The sequence below is a fragment of the Quercus lobata genome, chromosome 5, assembly GCF_001633185.2.
Source record: "Quercus lobata isolate SW786 chromosome 5, ValleyOak3.0 Primary Assembly, whole genome shotgun sequence".
NCBI classification, from domain to species: Eukaryota; Viridiplantae; Streptophyta; class Magnoliopsida; order Fagales; family Fagaceae; genus Quercus; species Quercus lobata.
The window spans coordinates 82,159,667-82,186,589 of NC_044908.1; the positions used below are offsets into that span (position 1 = coordinate 82,159,667).

Sequence of the window (26,923 nt, forward strand, 5' to 3'; positions counted from 1 at the left end):
CGCCAAAGGTGCCATTATAAATTTTTAGATTTAAAACATTCAAAAATAAGAATTTCTGAAGGTTGCCATTATTATTTGGATTACTAGATATAGATAGAACTTGAATTAATATAGTATCATATTTTCAAAAATAATAATTAAAAATATAAATTCTTTAAAAAAAAATCTTATACAAACTCATTTAGGAGGTAAATGACAAATAATTAATAATTTGACTATTATGGATTATTTTGACATGAAAAAAAATACACATTATTAAACATTTTATTTGGATTAAAAAGAAATATCACTTTTTCTCAAATTAATTTAGAGTATTAAGAAGAAAAAAAGAAGTAGAAGAAATGAAAAGTTAAATTCAAGAATCACCTCAATAAATCTTACAAAAATTAGAATTTGTGAAAATTGACACTTTCCTACTAATATGATGGGAATTGGGTTTTATAACTCCCACATTTAATGGACATTGAGATATTCATGAGAATTACAATTTTCGAGGATGTTGTCAAAAGAACAGTTATTTTCATAAATTCTAAGGAACTAATAATTTTCCTTTATTTTTTATTATTTTTTTATTATCCCGAGTTCTTATAAAAAGAACATACCCCTTAGGTTGTTGGACCATAATGTTTCAATGTGTAAATGTGGTTGAAGTTCAAACTAGATGCTTAGTGTCTAAATATATATTAAATGTATTGGGTCATGCTAATGAGTGCCCTTATGATACTCGTTAACAATCAATTTTAGGAAAGTTTTGACATCACTTTTATGGGAAATGAAAAAAGCTGTCAAAACATTAATTGTATTTTTTCTTTTCCCATAAAAACTTTATTTAACTGAATTCTTAACTAGTGCCCTAAGGGCACTCGTTAGCATTTCCCATATTAAATCATGGGTCATGCTAACGAGTGCCCTAAGGGCACTGGTTAAGAATTCATTTTAGGAAAGTTTTGACATCACTTTTATGGGAAATGAAAAAAGCTGTCAAAACATTAATTGTTTTTTTTTTTTTCTTTCCCCATAAAAACTTTCTTTAACTGGATTCTTAACCAGTGCTCTAAGGGCACTCGATAGCATTTCCTTTAAATTATATAAGTACTCGGTGTAAAGTGTAAACCCTTTGGTTTACACATTCCAATAAAGATATGCTTCATTATTATATTACTAAAACATTAATACATATGATCACACGTGATAACATCTTAATAAATACCATATTTTATGTTTTAAGTAAAAGGTTGATATGGTATTATTAGGTGTTGAAAGACGAATTGAGTTTAAAGTAAAAAATTGATATAATAATCGCTTATTAGATGGTGTAAAACATGAGTTTTACACCCCATCCTTACCAAATTCGGACTATGAAGTATTTATGAAAACATTTTAAGCCAGTGAATGAGACAAAAATTAAAAGTTTTTGAAGGATCAAGTATGTGGGATCATGAAAGTAAGAACATCTTCCCACTTAAAGCACCTATAAATGCCTCTCCCACGTTGCCAGGAATTTAATACTGCGAATGATAACTGGAACCATGATACAGAAAGTATAAGTTCTCATAAAGCTTTGCCCAAGTTCCATTCTCTTCCTTCTCAAAAAAAAAAAAAAAAAAAAGTTCCATTCTCTTTTTTTCCATAAAAAAAAAAAAAAAAAAAAAATCCATTCTCTTTTAGTACTCCCTTTCCATAAACAACCTATAGGTAGTCGTTCTCATAAAGCTTTGCTCAAGTTCCATTCTCTTTCTTCTCAATAAAAAAAAAAAATCCATTCTCTTTTTTACTCCCTTTTCCATAAACAAGCTATAGGTAGTAGTTCTCATAAAGCTTTGCTCAAGTTCCATTCTCTTTCCAAAAAAAAAAAAAAGTTCCATTCTCCTTTTTTCTTAAAAAAAAATAAAAAATAAAAAAAATCCACTCTCTTTTAGTACTCCCTTTTCCATAAACAAGCTATAGGTTGTGAGTTTCCAATAAATTCCATGAGCACTCAAAAATCCTGTGCATCCTCGTCTTCCTCATTTTCTTCTTCTACATCCCAATGGAAACATGATGTTTTTCTTAGTTTCTATGGCGATGATACCCGTAAAAATTTTACGGACCATCTATATGCTACTTTGAAACAAAAATGCATTAACACTTATAGAGATAATGAAAATCTTGAGCAAGGAAAACCCATTGCTTTAGGGCTTATGAAAGCAATAGAAAAATCTAAGTATGCAGTTATTATTCTCTCAAAAAACTATGCTTTTTCAAAGTGGTTTTTGAACAAACTTGTCAAAATTCTTGAATGCATGAAAGAGAAGGGGCTGAAAGTTCGGCTTATTTTCTACCATGTAAATCCCTCTGATGTTGGGAATCAAAGGGAGTCTTTCTTGCAAGCATTTCTCGAGCATAAAAAAGATCCCATGGTTAGCACGGAACAAATAGACAAGTGGAGAGCTGCATTGAAAGAAGTCAGCAAGATCCACGGGAGGCATTTAGTGGATAGGTAAGATTCTACCTTTTCTTCTAGTCATATCATCAATGTTTTGGATAACTTCTGATATGGTTTTGTTCTAATTATTAACAAATGGTTGCATTAGTCAAACTAAAGTTAAATATACTTTGATTTGTTTTATCAATTTTTTCCCGATTCTCTTCATTATTGTAAATGTATTTATTAATAACTTTTTTTGTTAATTCAAGAAAGAGCTGTGCTTTGATTCTAGGTACATTAATGATACATAGAAGGATATTCATGTATAGCTTTTCAATAAATAATTTTACAAAATAATGTGATTTACGAAATAATTGAAGATTTTTTTGTTTTAATATTTGCCAAATATTTTTTGGTGATTCTAATCCTTTCTGATCATAACTTATTTTGTTAGAGTTAATATTTCTCTCTGGAGTTATAAATCTTCTTCTCTTGTCTTTTTTAATTGTTTTTATTTTTTTTTATGATTGTGTTTGTTCTATTCATCAGATCTTTCATTGTAAAGTAAAACCCATCAAAATCAATTTGGTATTAAAAAAAAGAAAAATTGGTACAAAAAAAGAGAAACCAAAAAAAATTATATTGGATACCAAAAATTTACATTTCCTCCCTGGTCTTCCAAACAGATTAACAAGACCCCAATTTTCCCACATTTAAAAAATTCCAAATCAAAAATTGAAAAAAAAAAAATATATATATATATATATTTATATATATATATATATATATATTGCCAGCTTTGAGTCTATGACTTCGATACAGCTGGAATGATATCTCCCAGCTCTCTAGTTTGTGTGCTGGTAATAATTTTTTTTTTGTTTTTGTTTTTTTGTTTTTATTGTTTTATAGAACTCTGCGTTCTGTGGCTTTAAACCTATTGCTAAGATGTTTCCATGGCTTACTTTTACCTTTAGGGTGTGTTTGTTTGGATGTGAAATAGGGTGGATAGAAAACTTTGGAGAGAAAATGGGAAGGAAAACTTTTTTGAGTGTGTTTGGTTAGGTGGGAAGGAAGGAAAATAAATAGTAGAGCCCAGGTGTTTACCTTTAAGTTGCTTCTTTAACTAAACATTATATTATAACATATAGCATATAATAGTGTGAATGAGGTTAATGTCATATCTTCTCATAAAATAAATAAATAAATAAATAAATTAAATTCATATAATAATATGTAACTAGCTATTAACCCGTGCGTCACACAATTTTTTTTTTTACTTTATAAGCTTGTAAACATTAGAAGTAAAAATATATTTTGAAAAATGATTTTTATTATTATATAGAGAAGTTTTTTATTATTATTTTGTGTGGTCTCTTTAATTCCTAACTAAATAAGGATTCTTTTATTTATTATTTTTAAATATAAGTTATAAACACGACAATGTATCTTGCATCTTTCATAAAATTATTTAAGTTGGATGTTATTACTTATTATAGTTTCTTGTGTGCAAATGAATTAAGTTGGATATTGGTCAAAATCTAGTTCTATCGTCATCTTCGTCAAATTAGGTAGCATCCTCAACATCTTTCTCTCTCCCCCCCCCCCTTTTTTTTTTGTGTTTTTGTTTGTTCTTTTAGAAAAATATGTACTAAAAGATTCGGTGCTTGATAATAAGGGTTGGATTTGAAGATTTTATGTTGAGGGTAGGTATATACTCTTCAACCATGAAATACGTTTCACGACACGATAGTTTCAATTTAATTTTGGTGGTTTTGAGCGAACCATCCACCCTGCCCTCCATGCATGTTATGGGTAACTTTTGTTTAATTAAATGTAATTTTCATGATTTAAATTAATTATATTTTTCTTCCCTCACCCCCCCCCCCCAATAGTATTATAAATATGGTGATGGTGTATTTATATTTTTGACAGTTTCCATGGTGTTTTTGGACAAAATGTAAAACTCATCCTCTAAGTTTCACATTTTGTTATTTCAGTCCTCTAAGTTTGACTTTTGCCATTTTAATCCTCTAAGTTTCAATTATTTTTAATTCAGTCTTCTGTTTACTATCCGTTAAATTGCACCGTTAACTTATACAAAAATACACCGTTTTACCATTTAATTAATATTTAATTTTTTTTAATTTATGAATTTCAGAAAATACGTTAATTAAAAAAATTTTAAAAATAAAAATAAAAACTAACTAAACCCAATCTGAAACCCATGAAGAACAAGAGGGGAAAGAGAGAAAAAGAGAGATTGAGAGGGAGAAAGGGAGATCTATGTCATAAAACTAAAAAGCCTTGAAAATTACAAAAAGATAAGCATTGACTTTTTGGTTGTTGATTTGAATCCAAAGAAGAAGATAAAAAAATGCACATATTGTCCAAGTCCTCTTCCCCATCAATCATAAAATCCAACCACGTCTTTGGATGCATACTAATATTCTTTGCCCAGAACCTTATCGATGATCCCAATGCCATCGAGACCACGCTCTTCCAAATCTGAATCTGATTCCATTTCCGATCCAAAAAAGGTGGTGTTCATCATCTTCGAAATCTAGGTACTATCATCAAAACGGAATTGGCACTATTTTGACTTTATTTTTCGCGAGTTTCAGACTTTTGGGTTTAGCTTATGTTTTTTTTTTTTTTTTTTTTTACCTAACTTTTTTCTAAAATTTAGAAATTAAATATTAATTTAACTGTAAAACAATGTCTTTTGTTGCGTTAACGTGTAATTTAACGGATACTAAATAGATGACTAAATTGAGTATAATTGAAACTTAGAAGACTGAAATGACAAAAGTCAAACTTAGAGGACTGAAATGACAAAAAGTGAAACTTAGAGGGTGAGTTTTGCATTTTAGCCTATATTTTTTGTTTCCTCCTTTTTTTCTTTTTTTTACCCATTTATTCCTCTATTTTTCATATTGCTTGTGATGGAACAAGGAAAAAAAAGTCTGATTTGATATATATTCTTTTAATTGGCTTTTATCAATATAGTTGATTGTTTTAAATTGTAATTTTGTCTCTACTTTATTTTGTTTGTTGTTTCCCTTTTCATAATCAGCATCGCATGTGAATGATAAATATGAATATAAAAAAATTTGTTGCGTAGAAGAGATAATTTTAGAATTGGTCTTTTGTTGGTGTTTTAGTATTACTATCGCAAAAATATTTGACATTTTCTTGTATTAAAAAAAAAAAAAAACCACTATGAATTGAGAGAAAAAAATTAAGATTTATTTTGTTGGAATATTTTTATTTGACAAGTGAATTAAGGATACACTACGTTTTGGGTTCCTATCTTTTATCTCATATTTCAATTTGATCATTATCCTTTCAATTGTGTCAATTTGGTTCTTTCAGTATCATGTCAATTTAGTCATTGTCGTTATCTGTTGGATAAAAATTGTTGACATGCATGGTAAAATGACAAAATAAAAAATTAGTTTCCATTAATGTGACAATAACTAATGTAAAAGAGAGATGGTTAGAAAATTTAGTTCATAATAAATTATAAATATTTAATTACAGTTAAAGAACATAAGATACAACTTAATAGAGTTAAATGTTAACTTGTTCAAGTGGTGAGCCAGAGAATTTGTCTTTGGGGCCACGCTAAATATAAAATATATATAACTTATTATCTCCAATTAAAGATATGTTCATTAAATAAAATTCATCTTTTATAATTTCTATAGTGATTTCTAAAAAAATTATATAGTGAAATTCTTAAAATATTTTATTTGTGATTTAAATTACTAGATTACCTACTAAATTGAAGAAAAAAATTTCAATGAAACCTATAAAATCTTCTAAAATACAAATGACCTAAAACTTTATCTGACACATGAAGAAGCTACATAAAATGAAATCAAGTTAAAAAGGTACGCTTATTTTAAAATCACTAGGCTATCAGCCTTTTTTTATATTATTTTATTTTAAGACTATTGAGTGAGCCAACTCAAATTAGGGGGAGGAGGGAACTGCTATTTTAATGGGGAAAGCCTTTAAAAAGTTCTACAGGCATATAGACTATAGAGTGTCTCATACAGTTTGTAATGAATGCAATTATTGTAAGGAAAAGTAATTCAATTTTTTTCTTGGATTTTGTAATATAAGTTGTACGCCTGATGATTGCCTAATTTTGCTGAAGTTTAAAAGGTTCTTGGAATTATTTTTTAAAAACCTTTAAGTTTATATTTGTGACAAATTAAATCATATATATATTTAATTGTTTCAATTTAAACTCCACATTTTCATTAATGCGACAATCAAAACCTTTATTCCCGCCACTTTATGGTATTTTTTTTAAGACAAGGGTGATGTTTTAAGTACTCTAATGTGTTTTTCCCTTTTTGATAAAGCTCTCTCTCTCTCTCTCGCAATGGGAATGAAAGTGTAGTAGTGTGACAATAGAATGAAAGTTTAGCAGTGTTTAAATTGACGCAATTAAAATAGAGGGTTTAATTTTGTCTTTTTATTTTTTATTTTTTTATTTTATAATATAGATATAATTACAATATGTTACTAACTTGCAGTTAGAACTTTTTTCCCCCATGACCTTTGTGCATGGGGAAGTAAGGTTTTCAAACCCAGACCATTCATTGAACCATAAAAGGAAGAGGTTCAAGATTTTTGAGGTCAAACCGAGGTTAAACCGGGGTCAAACCGTGATGACGTCATAATTAATTTAGTAATTATTTAAAAAATAAATAAATATATTAAATTAGTAAAAATTAAAAATTTAACTAAAACAATCCAAATAAATATAAAGAACTATATTTCAAATAATTTTTTTATGTCATAAGTTTCATAATGTAAATAAAAATATTAAATTCTAAGCAAACATAATCATGCAAATAAAATATATTAAATTCTAAGCATAATACAATCTAATATTTTCTCTTTTATGCCCGTTTGAATAGTCCACCATTTGTGAATTAAAAAAAAAAAAAAACAAGAGTAGGTGGGCAAACATTGGTTTGTCTGCCAATAAAAAATGGGTTTAATAAAAATCAAGTTCCCATCAAATTAAGAAGTGCTTGACAGCAAGCATAAGTGGGTACAATAAAGCAAGCCTTTTGTGGTTGAGAGTAAAGCAAGGCAGTATGCTAGTATATCATCTTCAAAGAACTGAAGAAGAAGACTCTAGAGGCAAAAATGCAAATACAGCATCTGCAAAAACACAGAGAGAGAGCGATCAAGACATAGAAGATGTGAATCTTATCTTCTTTTTTTTTTTCTTCTTTTCCCAAGCAATCTGTTTACTTTTCTTTCCAACACCTACTTCTCAGATTTGAAATTTTGTGTCTCTCTCTCCCTAGTACTTCTCAGTCTCTCATCTTCGATCTTCCTCAGTTCTCAAGCAAATTATAATAGATCTAAAGGTAAGACTCTCTTTCACAGCTTCATCCTTTACTCACTCTCCCTCTTTCTATTCCCGTCTCACTCGTTCTTCCCTAAAGAACATATCCGGCCAACCTGAAACTACTCTTCACGAAGAAATTTTCTGAAGAGGAAACCGGAAAACCTGTGTCCGGTTCAGAAAACCATGTGGTTTGACTGCGGTTTGAGAGGTTCACAACAAAAATATAATTTCCGGTTTTTTGTGATTAAAGAACCGTTTTAAGAAGCGGTTCCCGATTAACCCACTCGGATTGTACGGTCCGGTTTGGGTTTCAAAACCTTGTGGGGAAGTACCAATTCAGCTAAAAGGCCCTTAGCTTAAGTATGAAAGAGCAAGTTATTTTATTATTATTTTTTTTTTGCCTTTCGTCATCTTCAGGTTGTTTTGACCGATAATAGCATTTGTGCGTGCCGGAAATGAGGCAGTTAGGCTTAACCTCACTTGGGCTCACAACTTACTTATAAGGTGGGCTTAGAATTTCCTACTTTGGGTTGTTCTCGGCACAGAGACTCAACATAGTTTATTCTCTCTGTTTCTAAATCGCTGTTTTGCTCTCTTCTCTATCTCTTTTGTGAACCTCTCAACCACCATTTTTCCTTCCCCAATTTCTCCTATTTATAGATCTAAATTAGTGGAGAGATCATGATTACTGCCATAGTTAGTGCAATTGAAGGTCCAATATTATCTGTTGTAAGTGGATGTTTAGGTGAGAGTGGAATGCAGTGATCGTGGCCTTGGAACTTGGTTCCAACACAAGCGAATATGCTCGGTAGTGATGTTTCCTGGAAACTGCCGAGCATGCTATGGTATGTTCGGATTTCAGTCTTTCTTTATTATTCAGGCATTTTACGCCGAGCAGTAGTTAGGTGACGAGACTTCGACTTGTAGTTTGTGAGGGTAGAATAAAAAGGGATTGAAAAATTGGGTCGTGCTACTGGGCCTGAATCCAAGGCCCAATTGGATCTGGGCACCTCGATGTCGTACAGCATTAGTATCAACTCGAGCAAAAATTTCTATCTATTTTAGCATAAGAACCTACTTTTTATATTTTACATATTTAGTTTTCAAAAAACCACAAATTAGATTATCTATTTTAGACTACCTTTCATTAAAATAAAATTTTTCTTGATTTTTTAATTGTTTCTCTTTTCTTACATACAACAACTATCATCCACTCTCTTTTTTCATCTTCTTTATATATAAAGAAATAATAAAAAACTAAATACAAAATGAATAATGCCATTATAAATTTATATGATTATAACACACTTATAGATTTATATAATTTTACAGTCATTGAGTCATTTTTAAATGTGTAAATTTTACACATTTTTCTAATACTTGAAAACATGGCTCAAATTTTTCTACTGAAAAAAAAATCTTACATTTAATGTTGTTTTGTCACTTTGTGGCTAGCACACCTGTTTCATCAAAATAATAATAATAATAATTTTTTTATTACAGTCCAGAATCAATAGATATTGAGGAAATCACAAAAAGCATATTTGATGAACTGAATTGTGAATTATCAAATGATTCTGAGCACCTTGTTGGAATAAACTCACATGTGAAGGAAATGATGAACTTATTTAGTACAATGTTAGATGATGTGCTCTTCATAGGGATTTGGGGGATGCCTGGGATTGGTAAAACCACTCTAGCATACGCCATTTATAAAAGAATTTGTCATCAATTTGAAGCTAGTGGCTTTATTTTTGACATTAGAGAAATAGTTGAAAAACATGGTCTAGTTCATTTACAAAAGCAACTTCTTTCCGAGACACTCATGGTAAAAGAAGTAGACATTTGGGACGAACATAAGGGGATCGAAGTCATAAAGAAGAGACTACTAAATAAGAAGGTTCTTATTGTTCTTGATGATGTTGACAAAGATAAACAACTAGAGGCATTAGTAGGGAGCCCTGACTAGTTTGGTCTTGGGAGTATCATCATTATCAAAAGTAAAGATAAGCACTTGCTAAAAAGGCATCACCTAGGTACTATTATACATACAATTAATGGATTAGATAATGATAAAGCTTTAGAGCTCTTCAGTCGGATTGTGTTTAAACAAACCTATCCTAAAAAAGATTTTGAGGATTTGTCCAATGGTTTTGTGAAGTATGCTAAAGGGCTTAGCTCTTAAAGTTTTGGGTCCCTCCTTGATTGATAGACCGAGAAAGGTATGGGAAGATTACCTGCATCAATTAGAAGAAATCCCTGAAGAAGAAATTCTTGAGAAACTTAAAATAAGTTATATGGGATTGAATAAAATAGAGCAAAATCTATTTTTGGATATTGCGTGTTTTTTCAAAGGGGAGGATAAAAATCGAGTGGCACATATAGAAGGTTTTGGTTGCAAGAAGAATATAGAAACTCTCAAGGACAAATCTCTCATTGCCATTTTAGGGGGAAAATTACATATGCATGATTTAATACAACAGATGGGTTGGAGAATTGTTCGTGGTGAATTACCTCAAGAGCCTGGAAAACACAATAAGTTGTGGCTTTGTAAGGATGTGTTTCATGTGCTAAAGGAAAATACTGTAAGTGGATTAGTATATAGACATAAACTTAGAGAAGTGTGTATTTGTGTAACTCTAGCAATTTTTTTGCTCTATCTTTCCCAATGCTAATTTCATTGTTATTGATTACCAGGGAATAGAAGCTGTAGAAGGCATAGTTCTTGATTTCCAGGGAACAAAAGTTGTAGAAGGCATGGTGCTAAACTGGCCTCCACATAAAGAAAACTTGAATGATAAAGCCTTCTCAAATATGAAAAGTCTAAGGTTGCTTAAAATTTCTAATGTGCACCTTCCAACAGGCCTCAATTTCCTTTCTAATAAGTTAAGAATGATGGAATGGCATGATTATCCTTTGAAATTCATGCCAATCAGTTTTCAACCGGACAATCTTGTTGAACTCATCATGCCTCGCAGCCACATTGAGCAATTACCAGAGGGACTTACTGTAAGTTTTCCATTAATGCATGCTAGTGTTGCTTTTTTATTTTTTTATTTTTTTAAATGCAGATTAAGTTCTTGACTACTTAATTTCCCATATCTATATATTATTGCAGAACTTGGCCAATTTAAGACTCTTGGATCTTAGGGACTCTAAAGTCTTAGTCAAGACTCCTAACTTCATCGGATGCCCAAATCTGGAAAGGTTGATTTTTCAAGGATGTACAAGTTTGTATGAGCTTCACCTATCTATCGGAGCTCTCAATAAGCTTACTTTGTCAAATCTGAAAGATTGCAAAAGTCTTACTGGCCTCCCTTGCGAAATAAACTTGAAATCTCTTGAAATTTTTATTCTATCTGGCTGTTCAAGTCTCAAGAATTTGTCAGAGATTGGAACTAATATGACAATCTTGTCAGAGCTGTATTTAGATGGGACTGCTGTGGAAGAATTGCCATCATCACTCGAGCGTTTGACTGGCTTGACGGTCTTGAGTCTTCAAGGTTGCAAAAACCTTTCAAGTTTTCCAAGTGTCAGCTTGCCGTCTCTGAAAACTCTCAATCTATCGGGAATTAATCAACCACCTAAATCCTGGCTTTCGCACGGATTCTCCCTCGTCCGTGCTGTAGATGATTTTTTCAAAGGTTGCTTCCCTATCCAAGAGGTCAGCAACCTGTTGTTGCCTAGGTTAAGATTTAATGTATCTCTCAATCTATCTGACCGCAATTTATGGGACGGTGGACTCCCCGATGATCTTAGTTGCTTATCCTCGTTGCAGACACTAGATTTGAGCAAAAACAACTTTACACGTCTGCCCGATAGTATTTCTCAGCTTTCTAAGCTTAAAACTCTTAAGTTGAATGATTGTAGCAGGCTTCAATCATTGCCGGACCTTCCGCTAAGTATAGAATTTGTAGAGGCACGAAGATGTCCTTTATTGTCGGAAAAGTATTCAAATCAGGATTTTGGATGGACTTCGGGTGAGACAGGGTTCACTATGGTTATTTGTAACAACAAGGATAATGACCAAAGTTTAAACATCCGCATTCCGAGCTTACGATCCTTTGAAAGAGTTGTGGAGGTATCTCTCTCTCACACACAACACAATGTCACAAACACACGCGTTGAACATCTTTTTTATCCTTATGCATTTTAATATTTTACAGGGTGAAAGTCACGAAAATAAGATCTTGCTTGGGTTTTTAGATTCAACCGAAACTCCAGAGTGGTTCAGCTATAAGACCCTTGGGTCATCTGTAACAATCCCGCTACCTTCTGATCTGCTTGATGATAGTAGTTGGAAAGGGATTGCTTTGTTTACTAGTGTTGTAATCCTTGAAAATTTGAACAATGTTTCTTCTGGGCAGGATGATGTTTCTTTTGACTTTATTTGTAATTCAGACATAATTGAAGTTCCACGCACAACTTGTCCCTTATACTAACTTCTCCAAAAATCTACCTGAACCCTTACGCCATGCTAGTTCATTTGGATTAAGAGTAATTATTCCAGCCGGGAAACTTAGAGACCATTTAGAGGATTGCAGTTGCATTAGGGTTTTTATTAGGAGCAAGTGCACTTATATCAAGATCGAAACGTGTGGTGCGCGTGTACTGTACAAGCAAGATTTGGGAAAGTTTCTAGAAGCTGAAGCTAGTGGCAAGATGAAGCAAAGATCCAAATGTGACCTTGATAAGGTGGAAACTTCTAGATTGTGTCAGGTCTCCCCCTATTCCTTCACTCAACTTCATATTTCTATCTCTTTTTATTTCTCTCACACACAACACAAACATGTGCGTTGAACATCATTGTAATTATGTATTTTAATATTTTACAGGATTTAATTCATCAAAATAAAAACTTTTGCGACTCTTCAAGTTCAACTGAAATTCCAGATTGGTTCAGCCATCAGAACCTTGGGCCATCTATAAGAATGCCACTACCTTTGGATCTGCATGATAATAGTAGTTGGATAGTGATTGCTCTGTTTGCTGTTGTTATAGTCCATAAAAAATTGAACAGAAAAGATTGTAAAATTTTTATCGATTTTAATTGTAGATCAGACATGGTTGAAGGTCCTGTAGATAGATGTCCCTCGATTGTCGTTGACACCTCTAACATTCAACATGGACCCTATCGCCATGCTTGTTCACGTAGTCTTAAGTTACTTGTTCAAGCTGGGGAACTTAGAGACTGTCTAAAGGAATGCAGTTGGATTAGCACTTTGATTACGAGTGACAGCCCTTATGTTCGGATCAAGATGTGTGGTGCCCGTGTAGTTTACATGCAAGATCTGGAAAAGTTTGTACAAGCTAAAGGCAAGATCAAGCAAAGATCCAAATGCCAGATAGATAAGGTGGAATCTAATCAGTCCAATGACCGGCTTAAGTATGTATTTAAATATAACTTATTTTGTTGAAAAAAAAAAAAAAAAAAAAAAATTCTGTTTATTACTGTTTGATACTGTTTGTTAGTCTAAAATTACTGTTCATGATCAATGAACAGTACACAACGTGCTGCTTTTAAAAAAAAAAAAAATACTTGAAAGGCAGACGTCCAAAACATGCCGCGAATCCAAACAGAGCTTAAAGCAAAGCTAATGTCATTGCTTTTAAGAGTGTATCAGGTCTCCCCTATTCTTCACTGAACACTATATTTCTATATATATATATATATATATATATATATTTGTGACACACATTTGAATTATTTTTTAATTCAATTTATTTTACAGGGAGACTTGGCTGGAAACCATAAATATGATTATGTCTTTCCATATATGAGAGTTCCAGACTGGTTCAGTAATCGAAGTTATTGTTCCGACATAAGAATTAAACTGCCCACCAATTTGCAGCGTGATGGGAGATGGATGGGAATCACTGTGTGCGCTTATTATACTGTCCAAGAGCGACTAGCAATACGGCATTACCTCATATCATACAAGATTTTTCTCCTTTGAATTTTACAATAGGCCAAATTTTAAAAAGTGGCTATATTTTCCAGTTTTTGTTTTTAAATTTTATTTTTGGCTGAATGTGTAAGATACCTATTATTATCTTTGTATTCCAGTTGCACCTCACCTCTCATCTTTATTAGTCATTTCTCCCCTTTCTCTCACTTAGTAGCTTTGTGTGGCTGAGGATAGGGATGCCATTATCTTGGAGGACCTCAACAATGAAGTCAACTCATGGAGGACGAGATGGAGCTTTCTTCTAGCGCTTGTAGGCAACAATGACAAGATTGACCTCCCCAATTCATCGACAATGTCAGTGGCGAAGTCAGAAAATTTTCTCAAGTGGGGCCAAGCCAAATATATCATTGTATTCTGGTAACTTTAACTCTTTATATAAATTAATGCGTGTGATTTTATTATTAGAAAACAATAAAAAATTTTGGAAAATTATTGTGTACTCCTAGAGTATCATAAATGCGTACTCCCTCTTCTCACATGAATAGTGAGTCCCACTAATTAAATTCATGGTGGGACCCACCATTCATGTGAGAGGAGAGAGTATGCATTTATGGTAGTTCGGGAGTATCTAATAATTTTCTAAAATTCTTTTGCTAGAGAGATTTACTTATATATTTTTATTAACTTATACTTTATATGCTCCTAAAATTAATGGCTTATGTATGACAAAAAAAGTCAATATTAAAGAAAAATAAAAGAGGCAACAATAAATTAAAGAACATTTATACTTTTTTAAAAAAATGAAGGGGGGCCATCACCTAAATTTTACTCAATATTTAAAATTTTTAACATAAAATATAGGTGAAGGGAGCATTTTTGGAAAATCTAGGGGGGCCCATGGCCCCCCCCCCCCCCCCCCCCCCTCCGCCTATGGATAATATGACGTCTCATCATAGTTTTCGAATGACCTCAGCAAGGATGACATTGAGCAGACAAAGCAATGAGATTTGTGTAAATTTGTGTATGTTGTGTAAAATTGGTAGTAGATTTGTGCTTTTCAGTTGTTGATGTAAATTTGTGTAAATTTTTTTTATAAGATTTATAAATTTAGATGTCTTTTTTTGTTAAGTGTAAATTTTTGTAGAGAACTGAAGGTAAGCTTACTAGAAGCATTAATGTGTCCTAGTATAGTTTTATTTCTTTTTTCTTTTTTCTTTTTCCAGGGAAACAAAATTTTGTTAAGTAAAAATGCTTTGTTTGGATTAGATGATTTAAAAAATCAAAGGATTTTCAAGAATGACCGTTAGTATAAATTACATTATATAAATTTAGCAACACATTTTATCCAAAATAAAAACCAACATATAATATGATGAAGTGAATTTTGGAGATTTACTTAAATAAAAACACATGATATTAGTTAATTCAAAGCTAAATTTAATAAAACTCAAATATTTCCATAAATTTTTATCAATTAAAATAATTGACATTTCATTCTCTATTCAAATTATTTAATCTAAATTTAAAATCTAAAAGTTTCTAATTTATTTAAACCAACCACATGAATTGAATATTATATTACACAAGTTAGGACTAGAATGACAGACCAAAAATCTTTTAATTCAGTGACATTTTCTGATCTGGAATTTCTTTGTGCAATTATTGTAACAATTATTAATAAAAATTAAAAAGAAAAAGAAAAAAGGAAGGGGGGGCTAGTGCATAGAGGACATGACCAGTTAAAACAATACTAAACACACCCTATTCAAGGCCCACTTGGTGCAGAAATGGGCTGCGTCATACTCTTCTTCAGAGGCCCAACTAAAACTGCAGTGAGAGAATCTCTGGTAATATCTGTAGCAACTATTCCTTCAAGGAAGCACTAATGGGAAAATCAATTTTCTTTCTTTTCTTTCTTTTCCAATAGCAAAGGAAGGTAATAAACAGAGGCCTAAAAGAATGGTTCAGAAAATGTTTTCTTAATATATAATAAACCATATTTGAAATGAGCAATTCATTACTTTCCATGATCAGAAACCCAAAAAAAAAAAAAAAAAACAAAAACAAAAACAAAAAACAAAACAAAACAAAACAACAATGAAAATATTTTGAATGCAGGTTGTTTTCTGGACAAAACTTTTGCTTCCACGCAACATTCACGTACAGGTCTGAGCAGCGCAACGTGAAGATTTACTGCATTCATGCTTCCATATTTGATTCTCTGCTTATGCTTGAGACGCAATACCTTGAACTTGATTTCCTTTTCCAGACCTTTTTTGGTATACCCTGCATAAACTCCTAGAGGGGGAGAAGGCTACAACATAATTGAATGGACAATAGCTGGAGATCCTAGACATTTTTATTTTATATTGGCTCAAGTATCATCAATTTTTTTTTTTTTTTTTTTTTTGGTGCTGAGGATTTAAATTTATCCAAAAATAAAATCCAAAATATGATGAAGTGAATTTTGGAGATTTTACTCAAATAAAGCACATCATTATGGACTTATTTATAAAAAAAAAAAAAAAAAATTAATAAAATAAAAAAAATAAAAAAAAAAACAAACAAACAACAACAACAACATTATGGGTTTGTAATGACATCTTAGATTAAGTTATTTTAAAGTTCCATTTTAATAAAGCTCAAATCATAACATAAATTTTCTCAATAAAAATAATTGACATTTCATTTTCTATTCAAATTAGCCAGACATAAATTGAATATTAATTACACAATTTAGGACTAGAATGTTGTAATTTAATAATATTGAGTCTCTTGTGAGAGACCGCGCCCCCGGCCCCTTTTTATAGGATGTTGGGCCAAACTCACGTGAATGGATGGAGTCGTGTTATTACCTCTTAAAATGGAGGTTCGACTAGTAATATTTTCCCCATTAGATTAAGGGTTTTACAATGGAGTCGTCATTTATTTAATTATTGGAATAAATAAGAAAACCAAAATTGAAAATTTCCTCATTTATTAATTTGTAATTGAATTTACATTGATCATAGGAAAATCACATAGCTTTAGTCCTAGATACAATCTAAGATAAAGTACATGGTTTTATTTCCTAGTTACAATCTAAAAATAAAAAATTACATGGATAAGCATTTGATCTACTAACCCTTGATCTAAGCTCGGAGGCTATGTTATAAGGTGGGAAGGTGTTAGGCACCCACCTTGCTCGGTGAAACCGGTTTGTGGCCAACATTCATATCACATCATTCAATATGTTATCAATCAATTTGCTTGTTGAATTTAATGTGTATGCATGTGATAAACTCTAATTCAATTTATTAAGCATGACATTTGGATTGAAAAATAAACTCTAGTAAATGTGTGTGAATGGTGATATCCTAAATTCAAAAATTTAAAAGAATTATTAAACAAACATTTTTTTCATGTTTTTTGATGTGGATTTAAGATCGAAACTAGTGTTATGTATGAGCATGTGATGAACAATCAAGAACATATGAAGAACATTTAAGAACATTCAAACATATTCAAGAGAATTAAATAGTTACTATCATACTTTAATTTTAAATTCTCATCATGGCAACACAAAAAACAAGTTAGGGAAATGGATTATCCCTTTATGGAAGATCCATATGATAAAGGAGGAGACTCTTGGTAGAGGTCCTAAGGGTGGAGGAAAAGAAGAGTTAGGAGAGGAAAAGTGAGTCTCACTCAATACCTTGAGTCTCATGAAGACTAAGATATGACAAGACTACTCAACTTCACTAGAACTCAAGAGAGGAAAGAGGGGGTTTTTTTTTTTTTTTTTTTTTTGTCTTGGAATGAAGGAGAATGAGGGTTTATATAGTAGTGGTGGAAGAAATATGAACGGAAGGTCATTTAATGAGGGTTGATAAAGAATCACGAACCTAGACCTCATTTTAGCCTTGGGGAAAATCTGGTGCATTAAATTGAGAGATTGGTGGGAGTGAGGAGTAAGTCAAAATTTGGTTTTCCCGTCACTGCTGTAATAGCCTATAGAGTCAATTTCGAAAAATCATATCTGACTTAATTCTGATCAGAATTGTCTTGTTCTTGTGCTCAAATTGAAGCCCTGAATGTCTAGTTTATGGAAAAATTAACCTCATTCACAGATTCAAAATATTTTGAGAGACATCGATAAAATGGTGAGCAGGAGTCATTTGTTAGAAAATAGTTTCAGCACAATTAACATTAATAGGTCCCAAACTAGCTCCCAATTAACATTAAATGGCTTTAATTACTCCCATTTCAGACTTAATTGATTACAAATTTACTCTAATTAAAAGATAATTGCACAAATTACTCATTGAATAATTAATGTTTAACTATCTAATTAATTAGGTGTATGTAACCTCACCATAAAATGTAGTCCTAACCAATCAAATTATGACACATTCTTGATCTCAAATTGATTACACTTATAACCAATTGAAATTAATTGTTCATAATCACATATAGTCGAACTCAATTTGTGATGGTGTATCTCAGCCATTAAAACTTGATTTGATGATAATTTTCAATCTGGTGGTCCGATTAGGGTTTATGACCAGTCGATTTGATCGTTACAACATCAAGTTCATTTTGGTGAAATGAGATTAAGGTTCTAATGACCAAGATCAAGATGCACATTTCCAAGGCAAAATTACCCTTTTGATTGATGACTCACTAGTTAAACGGGTAACCCAATGCTCGGTTCATAGGCTGGTTAATGTTCGGTCGGGTTTAATAATTATAATGTTTGCAATTGTTGAAAATTATATTTCTCATATTTTTCTTGTCTACCAAGTTTTACAGAGTCCTTAAATAGGCCTCTAAGTCTGTAAACATTTTTTTTATAGACTATTATTAATAAAATACATACTTTTTGTTGAATTCTTTCTCTAATGGATTCTAGTTTATAACCTTGTGGATTCAAGGAACCCCTCGTGGATTTGAGGTTCATTATCCAAAAACTAACAGATTAGTTTCTATCCATCAAAGAGAGTATCGTGTGTACTTTTTTCAAGCTTTTACAACATTAGTTGGTATCAGAGCCTTAACTTATCCTGATATGGTGGCTGACGTATGAGACGATAGCAATTCCAATGACAGAAAACTTAGCAAGTATTACGTGAAGTACAACTAGCACTCATAAATATCTTTGCTAGGATGCCGTCACTGGAACATGGAAACAATAGGTATAACTGTCTTGGAGACATAACTCATGGGCAACTTATTGGTAAGCAAATTTCATACAGACCTTACAGAAGAATTGCAAGTTTTAATGGTTATTTATAAAGAATATTTTCTTGATTGGTTACTGGATCTAGAGGATTTATTTAACTATGAGAATATTTGTGATAAGAGAAAAGTTAAAATTGCTTTGTATAAACTTAGTGGATATGCCTTACGTTGGTGGGAATGAATACAATCTAATTGAATCCAACAACGTGAATACAAAATTCGTTCATGGTCAAAGATGAAAAAGATGCTTGTTATCAACTTTTTTCGTTTGGATTGTGATGAACTTTTGTTGTATACAAAACAAGATTATTATTGACCAAAACTTTCATACTTGAATTATTTTGAAGAGCCACATATTCCACAATTAAAGGAAGAATTGCATGTTGAAGAAATTATTGTTCTTGAAGATTATGTAGAAGTCACAGAACAAAATATAGATCCAAGCTTCTTGCTCCAACAAGGTTACACTGAATTGTGTATTTTCTAGCTTTTCGGATCCCGCAATTAGCTCATTGCTCCAACCAATGTAAATTGGTCTTCCTTGAATTGCTTCCCAAGCTCCAATGCCTTCTCATAACTTAGATTGGGTGTGGTAAAGGTTTGGATTATGAACCTCTAATGGGTATGTTAGTGGAGAGAGTGAGAGTAAAGGATTTGGAGAATCAGGTGTATAAGATTGTGGATGAATCAATTTTACTTTTCTCTAAGGTTTCTCTCTCAAAATTCTCTCTAGAAGCTCTCTACATTTTGTGGGTATAAGGGTATTTATAGTAGGGTGAGAGTTGGAATGTGAAAAGACAAATTTCAGCAAAATAGGGTGTACTGGCGAGTCACTCACGACTAGGATGAGTTGTGAGTTCCAGTCCCCAGTTACCAGAATGTCCAGACTATACTATTTGTCCTATAGTGTATCAGCTGGCCTGACTCTTCAACTTCCTGCATGCTTCACGCGTGTACTTCACTTTGGCGAGTCACCACTCGCAAGTTAGTCACGAGTCTTCTTTTCTTGCATACACTTGATCAAATCTTCACACTTTCTCTCACACAACCCTTACATTATTTCCCACTTAAATATAGGGTTTCTAAATGCTGAATTACAAGTAAATTTTGCACGGAATAAAGCCAACACATAATTAAATAAATTCAACTTTACAATCCCCCCCTTTGGCTATTCCGTGATAAAACCCTAAAACAGACTCTAGACTTAAAAATGTGAGTTGGAACAGTTGCCAAAACTCACACACACCTAATTCTAGATTTGTGAAGCTCTTGAATCATACGAACAAGTTTCCTGAAAACAATATCACAAAATTCAAACATTAAGTTCATTGTAAACGGAAAACTTAGAATGCATATGAATCAAGCACAATGCGATTAAGCAAGTATGAATATGATAATTACGCATAACTTGACCATACATGAACAATCACTATAAATAGTTACAATGAACATTTACAAAGTAAATGAACATCCGGACATGCAAGTACAATAAGCTCAATGCAAAGTATCATTTGCATGTCCAACACTCAAATGATGCAAAGGTACTAAGGCAAATAGCATTAGGACTTAAATTGCATCAAGAAGGATACAAAATCCAACAAAGTACACAAGTACTAAAGATAATGCATCATTAACTAAAGTACTAAGCTACAAAAGCAAGGTAAATAAGCATAGTATCATAGTTATATATACAACACAAGCTTGTAAAACTAACATAAACTAAGTTATGCATAAAGGTAAAAGATAAAACTAAAAGCTTAGAATCAAAAGATAAAACTCCGAAATATGCTAGCTTGGCTTGGCTCCTCCTTTGACTATGCTCCATCTCCCCCTATCATGTGCATCCTCTCCCCCTTTTTGTCTCGAAATAGCAAATCATCATCATCTTCATCTTCACTTTCAAGTTTTCGTTGAATTTGATCCATTTGTGTCTTAAGAGATGTGAGTTTTGTAAATATCCGATTGTGTTAAGCATACATGATGGAGATTAGTCTGGACATCTTAGTGTTTAACTCCTTGATTTGATCCACAAGATTATCCATTTGACTTGAGCTAGATGGAGGAGCTCCACTTTCATGCTTTGGAGCCTTTTGATATGCACTTGAGTGTCCTTTGCTTGAATTGTAAGTTCGGATGTTGATTGGTTGAGTTTTTGGAAGGGGACTTTCATCTTCCAGGAGTGGCACACCTTTGAGCTTCAAAATTTTCATTACAAGAGAAAAAAATGGAAGACAATTCCTTGATGCTGTTCTTGTAGCTGTCTTGACCAAAATGTGGAAGATGTGATGACATATATCAATTTCCACATCATTCATGAGGTCACATAAAAACACAGCTTGACCAAGATTTATGTAAGCAGTGTTGGTGAAGAGATAGAGATTGCTAAACATAATCAAGGTCAGAGTTTTCAGCTCAAGATAGAAGGTGGCAGTGCTCACTGAAGATCTGGTGGAAAATAGTTTCAAATCTTCTCCCAAATTCAACCTTAAGAACTCAATTTTAGGACATAGATCATCATATATAGGAGGAAACCCCAAGGATTGGCCTGTTGATCTTGAGGATGAGACCAAGGTACTCTGGATAAATGGTGAATGTTGTACCTCTCACCCAACACTAGAGCTCATGATCATCAAAAGATGCATTTGCATAGAACTCTTTCACAAGACTTTCATACACTTCATCAAAACCACCCATAAGATAGTTCCAATCTTTGGAGGCAAAGTGTTGAGGTATGTTGGTGTTGCTAAGAGTATGTTGCTCTACCAAACGTTCAAGAACTAGAGGGGCATTCTTGAAGTTGGTGAGGTAGGGATGATATGCAACAAAGATTTTGAATCTAGTGTGATCAAAGTCACTTGGTGATGACCGAGATCTCTTTGGTCTTTGGGGTGAGCTTGTGAGATCAATCATTGGTTCTTTGCCCTTACTAGGACCACCTTTCACAGCTTATTTCTTGAATGGAGACATCTATACATCACAAGCAAAAAGGACACACAAACATAACACAACAAATAGCAACAAACTTGATTAGCAATGAGTTAGTACCAAAAACAATAACCGAATTAAACCCTATAAACTGAAATTTAAAGAGAAATTCAAATAAAAATGACATGTGAGGATGCTAGACATCTAAGCATGATAGAATCATGGCATTAGAAACACAACATGTCAAAGATTGTATGTGTATGCATCATATAAAAAAGTGTGCATATAAGGGGCATGAAAACATGCAAAGGGGCAAAGTGTAAAACACATAATCATTGATTGCTCCAAACACGGAAACATGATTATCCCTAAATTTTGTACTCAATGGAGTCCGAAATTACACACAAAAACATCTATAGAGACATTTTATCAACAATGGTATGCACAACACAACATAAAGCATGTTATAATGCATGAGCATGTGATAATATTGACAAAAACATGATAAGCAAGCATTATAACATCAACAAAATCATCAAAAAACCATGTTTTTCAACAGTATTTAAATATCTCAACAAAACTAACAAATCCATGAAATAGAATGCTTTAAATTTTAAATAAAGGAAAAAGGAGTGAAAACCCATAACTTTTCTTGGATTTGGAGTAAGAGTTGAAGAGATTAATGGAGGTTTTTGGAAGAGAATGGAGGTTTTGAGAGAGTGAGAGGCGGAGAAGACAAAGAGACACCAAAATGATGCGAGGGAAAGTGAAAAGTTTTGAAAAAAACTGTTAGATTCTAACCTTAATTTTGCAAAACACGCGTTTTTCCTAACTCAATTGACTCACGAGTGAGTTGCGACATGAGTCACCAAAATCACTTAAACCCAGATTTTGAAAATTTTCTCTAAGTCTTTTTTGTGATTGAGAATTAAACTTGCAAACCAATTGCGAGTTAATTGCGAATGCCTCGGGTTGAAATTCATAAAAACAAGTTTTCTGGGAAAAAAAAAATTTAAGTGTTTTTCGCGACTGACATGACCACTTGTGAGTGACACGCGAGTGAGTCGCAACATCTTACTGAAAAATTTTTTTAGAACTTCAACACCTCTGTATTTTCGTAACTTGTCTCACTACTAAGTATGACTTGCAAGTGAGTCGCGAAAATGCAGGGAGACACATTTTTGGATTTTTCAAGATTTTTCAAAACAAAAATAACTTCCAAAAACAATCAAAACACTCAAAATCTTTTTGGGTTTGATCAAACATGATATTGGACAACCATAACACATTTAAACAAGTACAATTGAGCAAATGAATAAGGCATTCATTGAACATTAGACATGTGTGTTGTGTGTGAATATCACATGTAGAATAGTCCTTAGTCTAAAATGAAGCTTCAATGATCAATTCAATCAAGACATACACAACTAGTACTAAGTCAAGTGGTCTATCTCAATTGTAGAAATAAACATATATGACCTCCCACAAAAATGATTACAATTCTTTGAAACTTTTCATTTGGCTTCTTACAATTTATAACATTTGATCATTTTTTATTTTTACACTCATTTTGAGAGTGATGTCTAAAATTTTTGATATTTTATTTGATGAACAAGCCTTTGGCTTTAGGCATTATACATTTCAAATACATGTTGCTTTACCTTTTGCCTAGTCAAATACTAGATACTTAGCAACAGTTTTTTCAACTCTTTTTATCTCTTTTTGATATTTGATATTTGTTGAGCTTTAAGCCAAAAAAAGAAAAAAAAAAGTGGGAAAAGATACAGGCACAAGTTTACGCATGTATCAAAACCAACATGACTGTTGACTAGACATTCATGATAAGCTTGAAGATCGATTTACAACAATCACACATAGATGTCAAGATTTTTCCCACAATGATATAGGTGCATACATAACAAGCTAAGCCCATAAATGCACAAAGCCATTTGTACAAAGGTACAAGGCCAAACATGCATGTGACAATGCACAACAATGTCGATCAAACTTTTAGATTTTCTACTTTTTATGTGTTTTTGGATTTTTGATACAACAAAGTAAAGATTGACCAAAAAGAAACAAAAGCTTTTAAACACAAAGTAAACAAAGCTATAAAAAGAAACATGCTAGAAGCACACAACCAAACATGTCATAAACAAACATAGGAAGTATTAATGCATGGACATATTGTAATGCTTATGTATGAGTACCCTTCTTCACCCACATGGCACGTGCGTTTGGAGTGAAGCCCCTAGTGGAGGGGGTACTTGAAACATAGTTCTCAAACCTCGGGTGAAACTAGCTAGACAAGTTGTGATGCTTTCTATCATCCTCATTACTTCTCCAATGATTGGATTAACAACTCGTGCATTTGCTTGCTTCACATTCTCCGCTCCTTTCCCTTTTTTTGAGGCCTTTGAGAATCTGTATTTTTTAATGCTTGAAGCTTGAAGCAATTCAGTTTAGTCACATTATCCTTGGGGTTCTTCACTATTGCCTTTTGATTCACCACCCCGGGATTCTTGGTCACTTTCTCTTCTTTAGCCGAGGGTGGTAATACATCCTTGCCTTTAACAAACTTCATTTCTTTAATGGCTTGACCACTAGAACTCCCTTCTTTGGTGAATCCTAAACTGCTCTTATCTGAAGCCGGCTTTTGATAGGACAAGACTTCATCAAGCTTTTTGGAAGCAACCATTTCTACTTTAGCATTGGCTTGAACAACTTCAAGTTCAAGAAACTTGATTTTCTAGTATGCATTGTTCAGCTCTTCCTTCAAGGATTCATTCTCAATTCTTGCTTCCTTGTATTGAACAAGTACACTCTTATAGTCTTCTTTGGCTTTCTTCATGTTTTTTACGGCTGCCTTGGCTATTTTATTGTAGTCACCACTTTCTTCAAGCAAGGCATTGTAGGATTCTTGCAACTTCTTGTTTTATTCACACACATAATCTTCTTCTTCTTCTTCGGAGCATCACCATCATCAGTGGTTTCCACATCAGTATGCTCTCCAAGCTCTTCTTTCAATGTTTTCAAATCATCATTTGAATCTATTGAAGTGATGGCCATGAAAGCGGAGTAGTTGCCATCTCCATCACAACTTTCTTCAGAGTTGGAATTAGAGCTATCCGAGTCACTAAGAGTAGTTGCAAGAGCTTTACTCTTTCCTCTCAAGTAAGTAGGACATTCCTTCTTCAAATGACCATGTCTATTACACTTATAACAAGTGAGGCCTTGAGAATTAGGGGATTCCTTGGACTCCTTCTTCTCGAATTCCTTCTTGTCTTTCTTGAATGATGAGAGTTTTCCCTTGCCAAAGCCTTTGCCATCTTTCTTGAACTTCAAGAACTTCCAAAATGAAAATGCACCAAGTATAAGTACTTGTGCTTGTTTAGACCCCAATTTTAATCAAATTACCCAATACAAGCTTATATTCAAACAATAGATGTGCGGAATGATGAATATAAGCAAAAACCCAATTTAACAATCCATTCTAAGCCATAAATCACAACCAGCAGTAATTAAAAGCAAAGAGTAAGGGATAGAGAGAAGCAACCACAAGATAACACTGGCACGTGTTATCGAAGAGAAAACCGAAGAACTCGGCGAAAAACCTCTTTGCCGCCCTCCAAGCGGAAAATGATTCACTAGAAAATCAGTTGGGATACATGAATAGCAATAGACTCTTTAAGCTTAATCTACCTGATGTACCTAAGGCCTTTAAGCTTCTTGCTTCAATAAGGTTACGTTGAAATGTGTCTTTTCTAGCTTTTCAAATCCCACAATTAGTCCATTGCTCAAACCAATGTAAATTGGTCTTTCTTGAACTACTTCCCAAGCTCCAATGCCTTCCCACAACTCAGATTGGGTGTGGTAAAGGTTTGGATTATGAACCTCTCATGGGTATGTCAATGGAGAGAGTGAGAGTAGAGAAATTTAGATAATTAAGTGTATAATATTGTGGACGAATCAATCTTGTTTTTCTCTCTCAAAATTCTTTCTGGAAACTCTCTATATTTCATGGGTATATGGGTATTTATAGTAGGGTGAGAGTTGGAATATGAAAAGACAAATTTCAGCAAAATAGGGTGTACTAGCAAGTCACTCGTGATTGAGACGAGTCGCGAGTTCTAGTCGCCAGTTACCAAAATTTCCAAACTGTACTTTTTGTCCTATAATGTACCAACTGGCCTGACTCATCAACTTCTTGCATGCTTCACACGTGTGCTCCACTTTGGCGAGTCACTACTCGTGAGTCAGTCATGAGTCCAGTCACGAGTCTTCTTTTCTCACACACTTGATTAAATCTTCACACTCTCTCTCACACAACTCTTACATTATTTTCCACCTAAATATAGGGTTTCTAAATGTTGAATTTCAAGCAAATTTGGCAAAGAATAAAGCCAACACATAGTTGAATAAATTCAACTTTACAAAATTAATGAAGGCCTTGTTATGGAAGAAGATCCTAAAATCAAGAAAATACCAATATAGGGATTTTTATGTAATTTATTATTTTTGGTATTCTTAGGTAATTTGTTATGGAAGAAGATCTTAAAATACTAGAAATAATAAATTACAATAATTAAATAATAAAATGTGTCCTACATCAGGAGAGTGAAATGATGTGACGAAATGGAGAGAGAGAGAGAAAAAGTGATTTCGGCAATGGTATTGCCAAAGCTCCCCAACTAAACTAACCTAACCAACTAACTTGATTGAAACAAGGTGAAAGAAAAGGCAAAAGAAGAAGAAGAAGAAGAAGAAGTGTGACAATGTTATGCTAAAATAGGAGGAGAGAGGAGAGAGATTTTTTTTTTTCCCTCTCGATCATATTTTCACACAAGAAATAAGAATCTCTACATAGACGACGGTCACTTTTTTTTTTTTTTTAGGCTATAGATGAGGAATGTATTTACTTCTGACTAATATGAAGTTTGTTAAAATTTAATCTATCAATTTTTTTTGATAATAACAATTTATTGTGTAGTATAACATTAATAAATATTTGAGTGGTTAATTATAATTTTAATAATAGGATTTATTTAACTTTATGTTTTTTCCTGAATAAAAGTTGAGGGGATT

General features: G+C 32.7%; 2 protein-coding genes across 2 annotated transcripts in view; both read left to right on the forward strand.

Moving 5' to 3' along the window:
• The first annotated feature begins 10,107 nt into the window (after window positions 1–10,107).
• LOC115989196 (disease resistance-like protein DSC1) lies at window positions 10,108–12,248 on the forward strand. The gene is made up of 4 exons (XM_031112860.1): window positions 10,108–10,369; window positions 10,482–10,793; window positions 10,903–11,865; window positions 11,951–12,248. Exons 1-4 carry the CDS (start codon window positions 10,247–10,249, stop codon window positions 12,224–12,226), a joined length of 1,674 nt encoding a protein of 557 aa, XP_030968720.1. The 5' UTR covers window positions 10,108–10,246; the 3' UTR covers window positions 12,227–12,248.
• LOC115991293 overlaps window positions 12,239–26,923 on the forward strand; it is a 47,891-nt gene continuing 33,206 nt past the window's right edge. Inside the window, exons 1-3 of the mRNA XM_031115002.1 lie at window positions 12,239–12,503; window positions 12,620–13,170; window positions 13,372–13,408. Of these exons, the coding sequence (XP_030970862.1) occupies window positions 12,447–12,503; window positions 12,620–13,170; window positions 13,372–13,408 (645 nt within the window). The 5' untranslated portion in view covers window positions 12,239–12,446. The remainder of the gene's footprint in view (window positions 12,504–12,619; window positions 13,171–13,371; window positions 13,409–26,923) is intronic.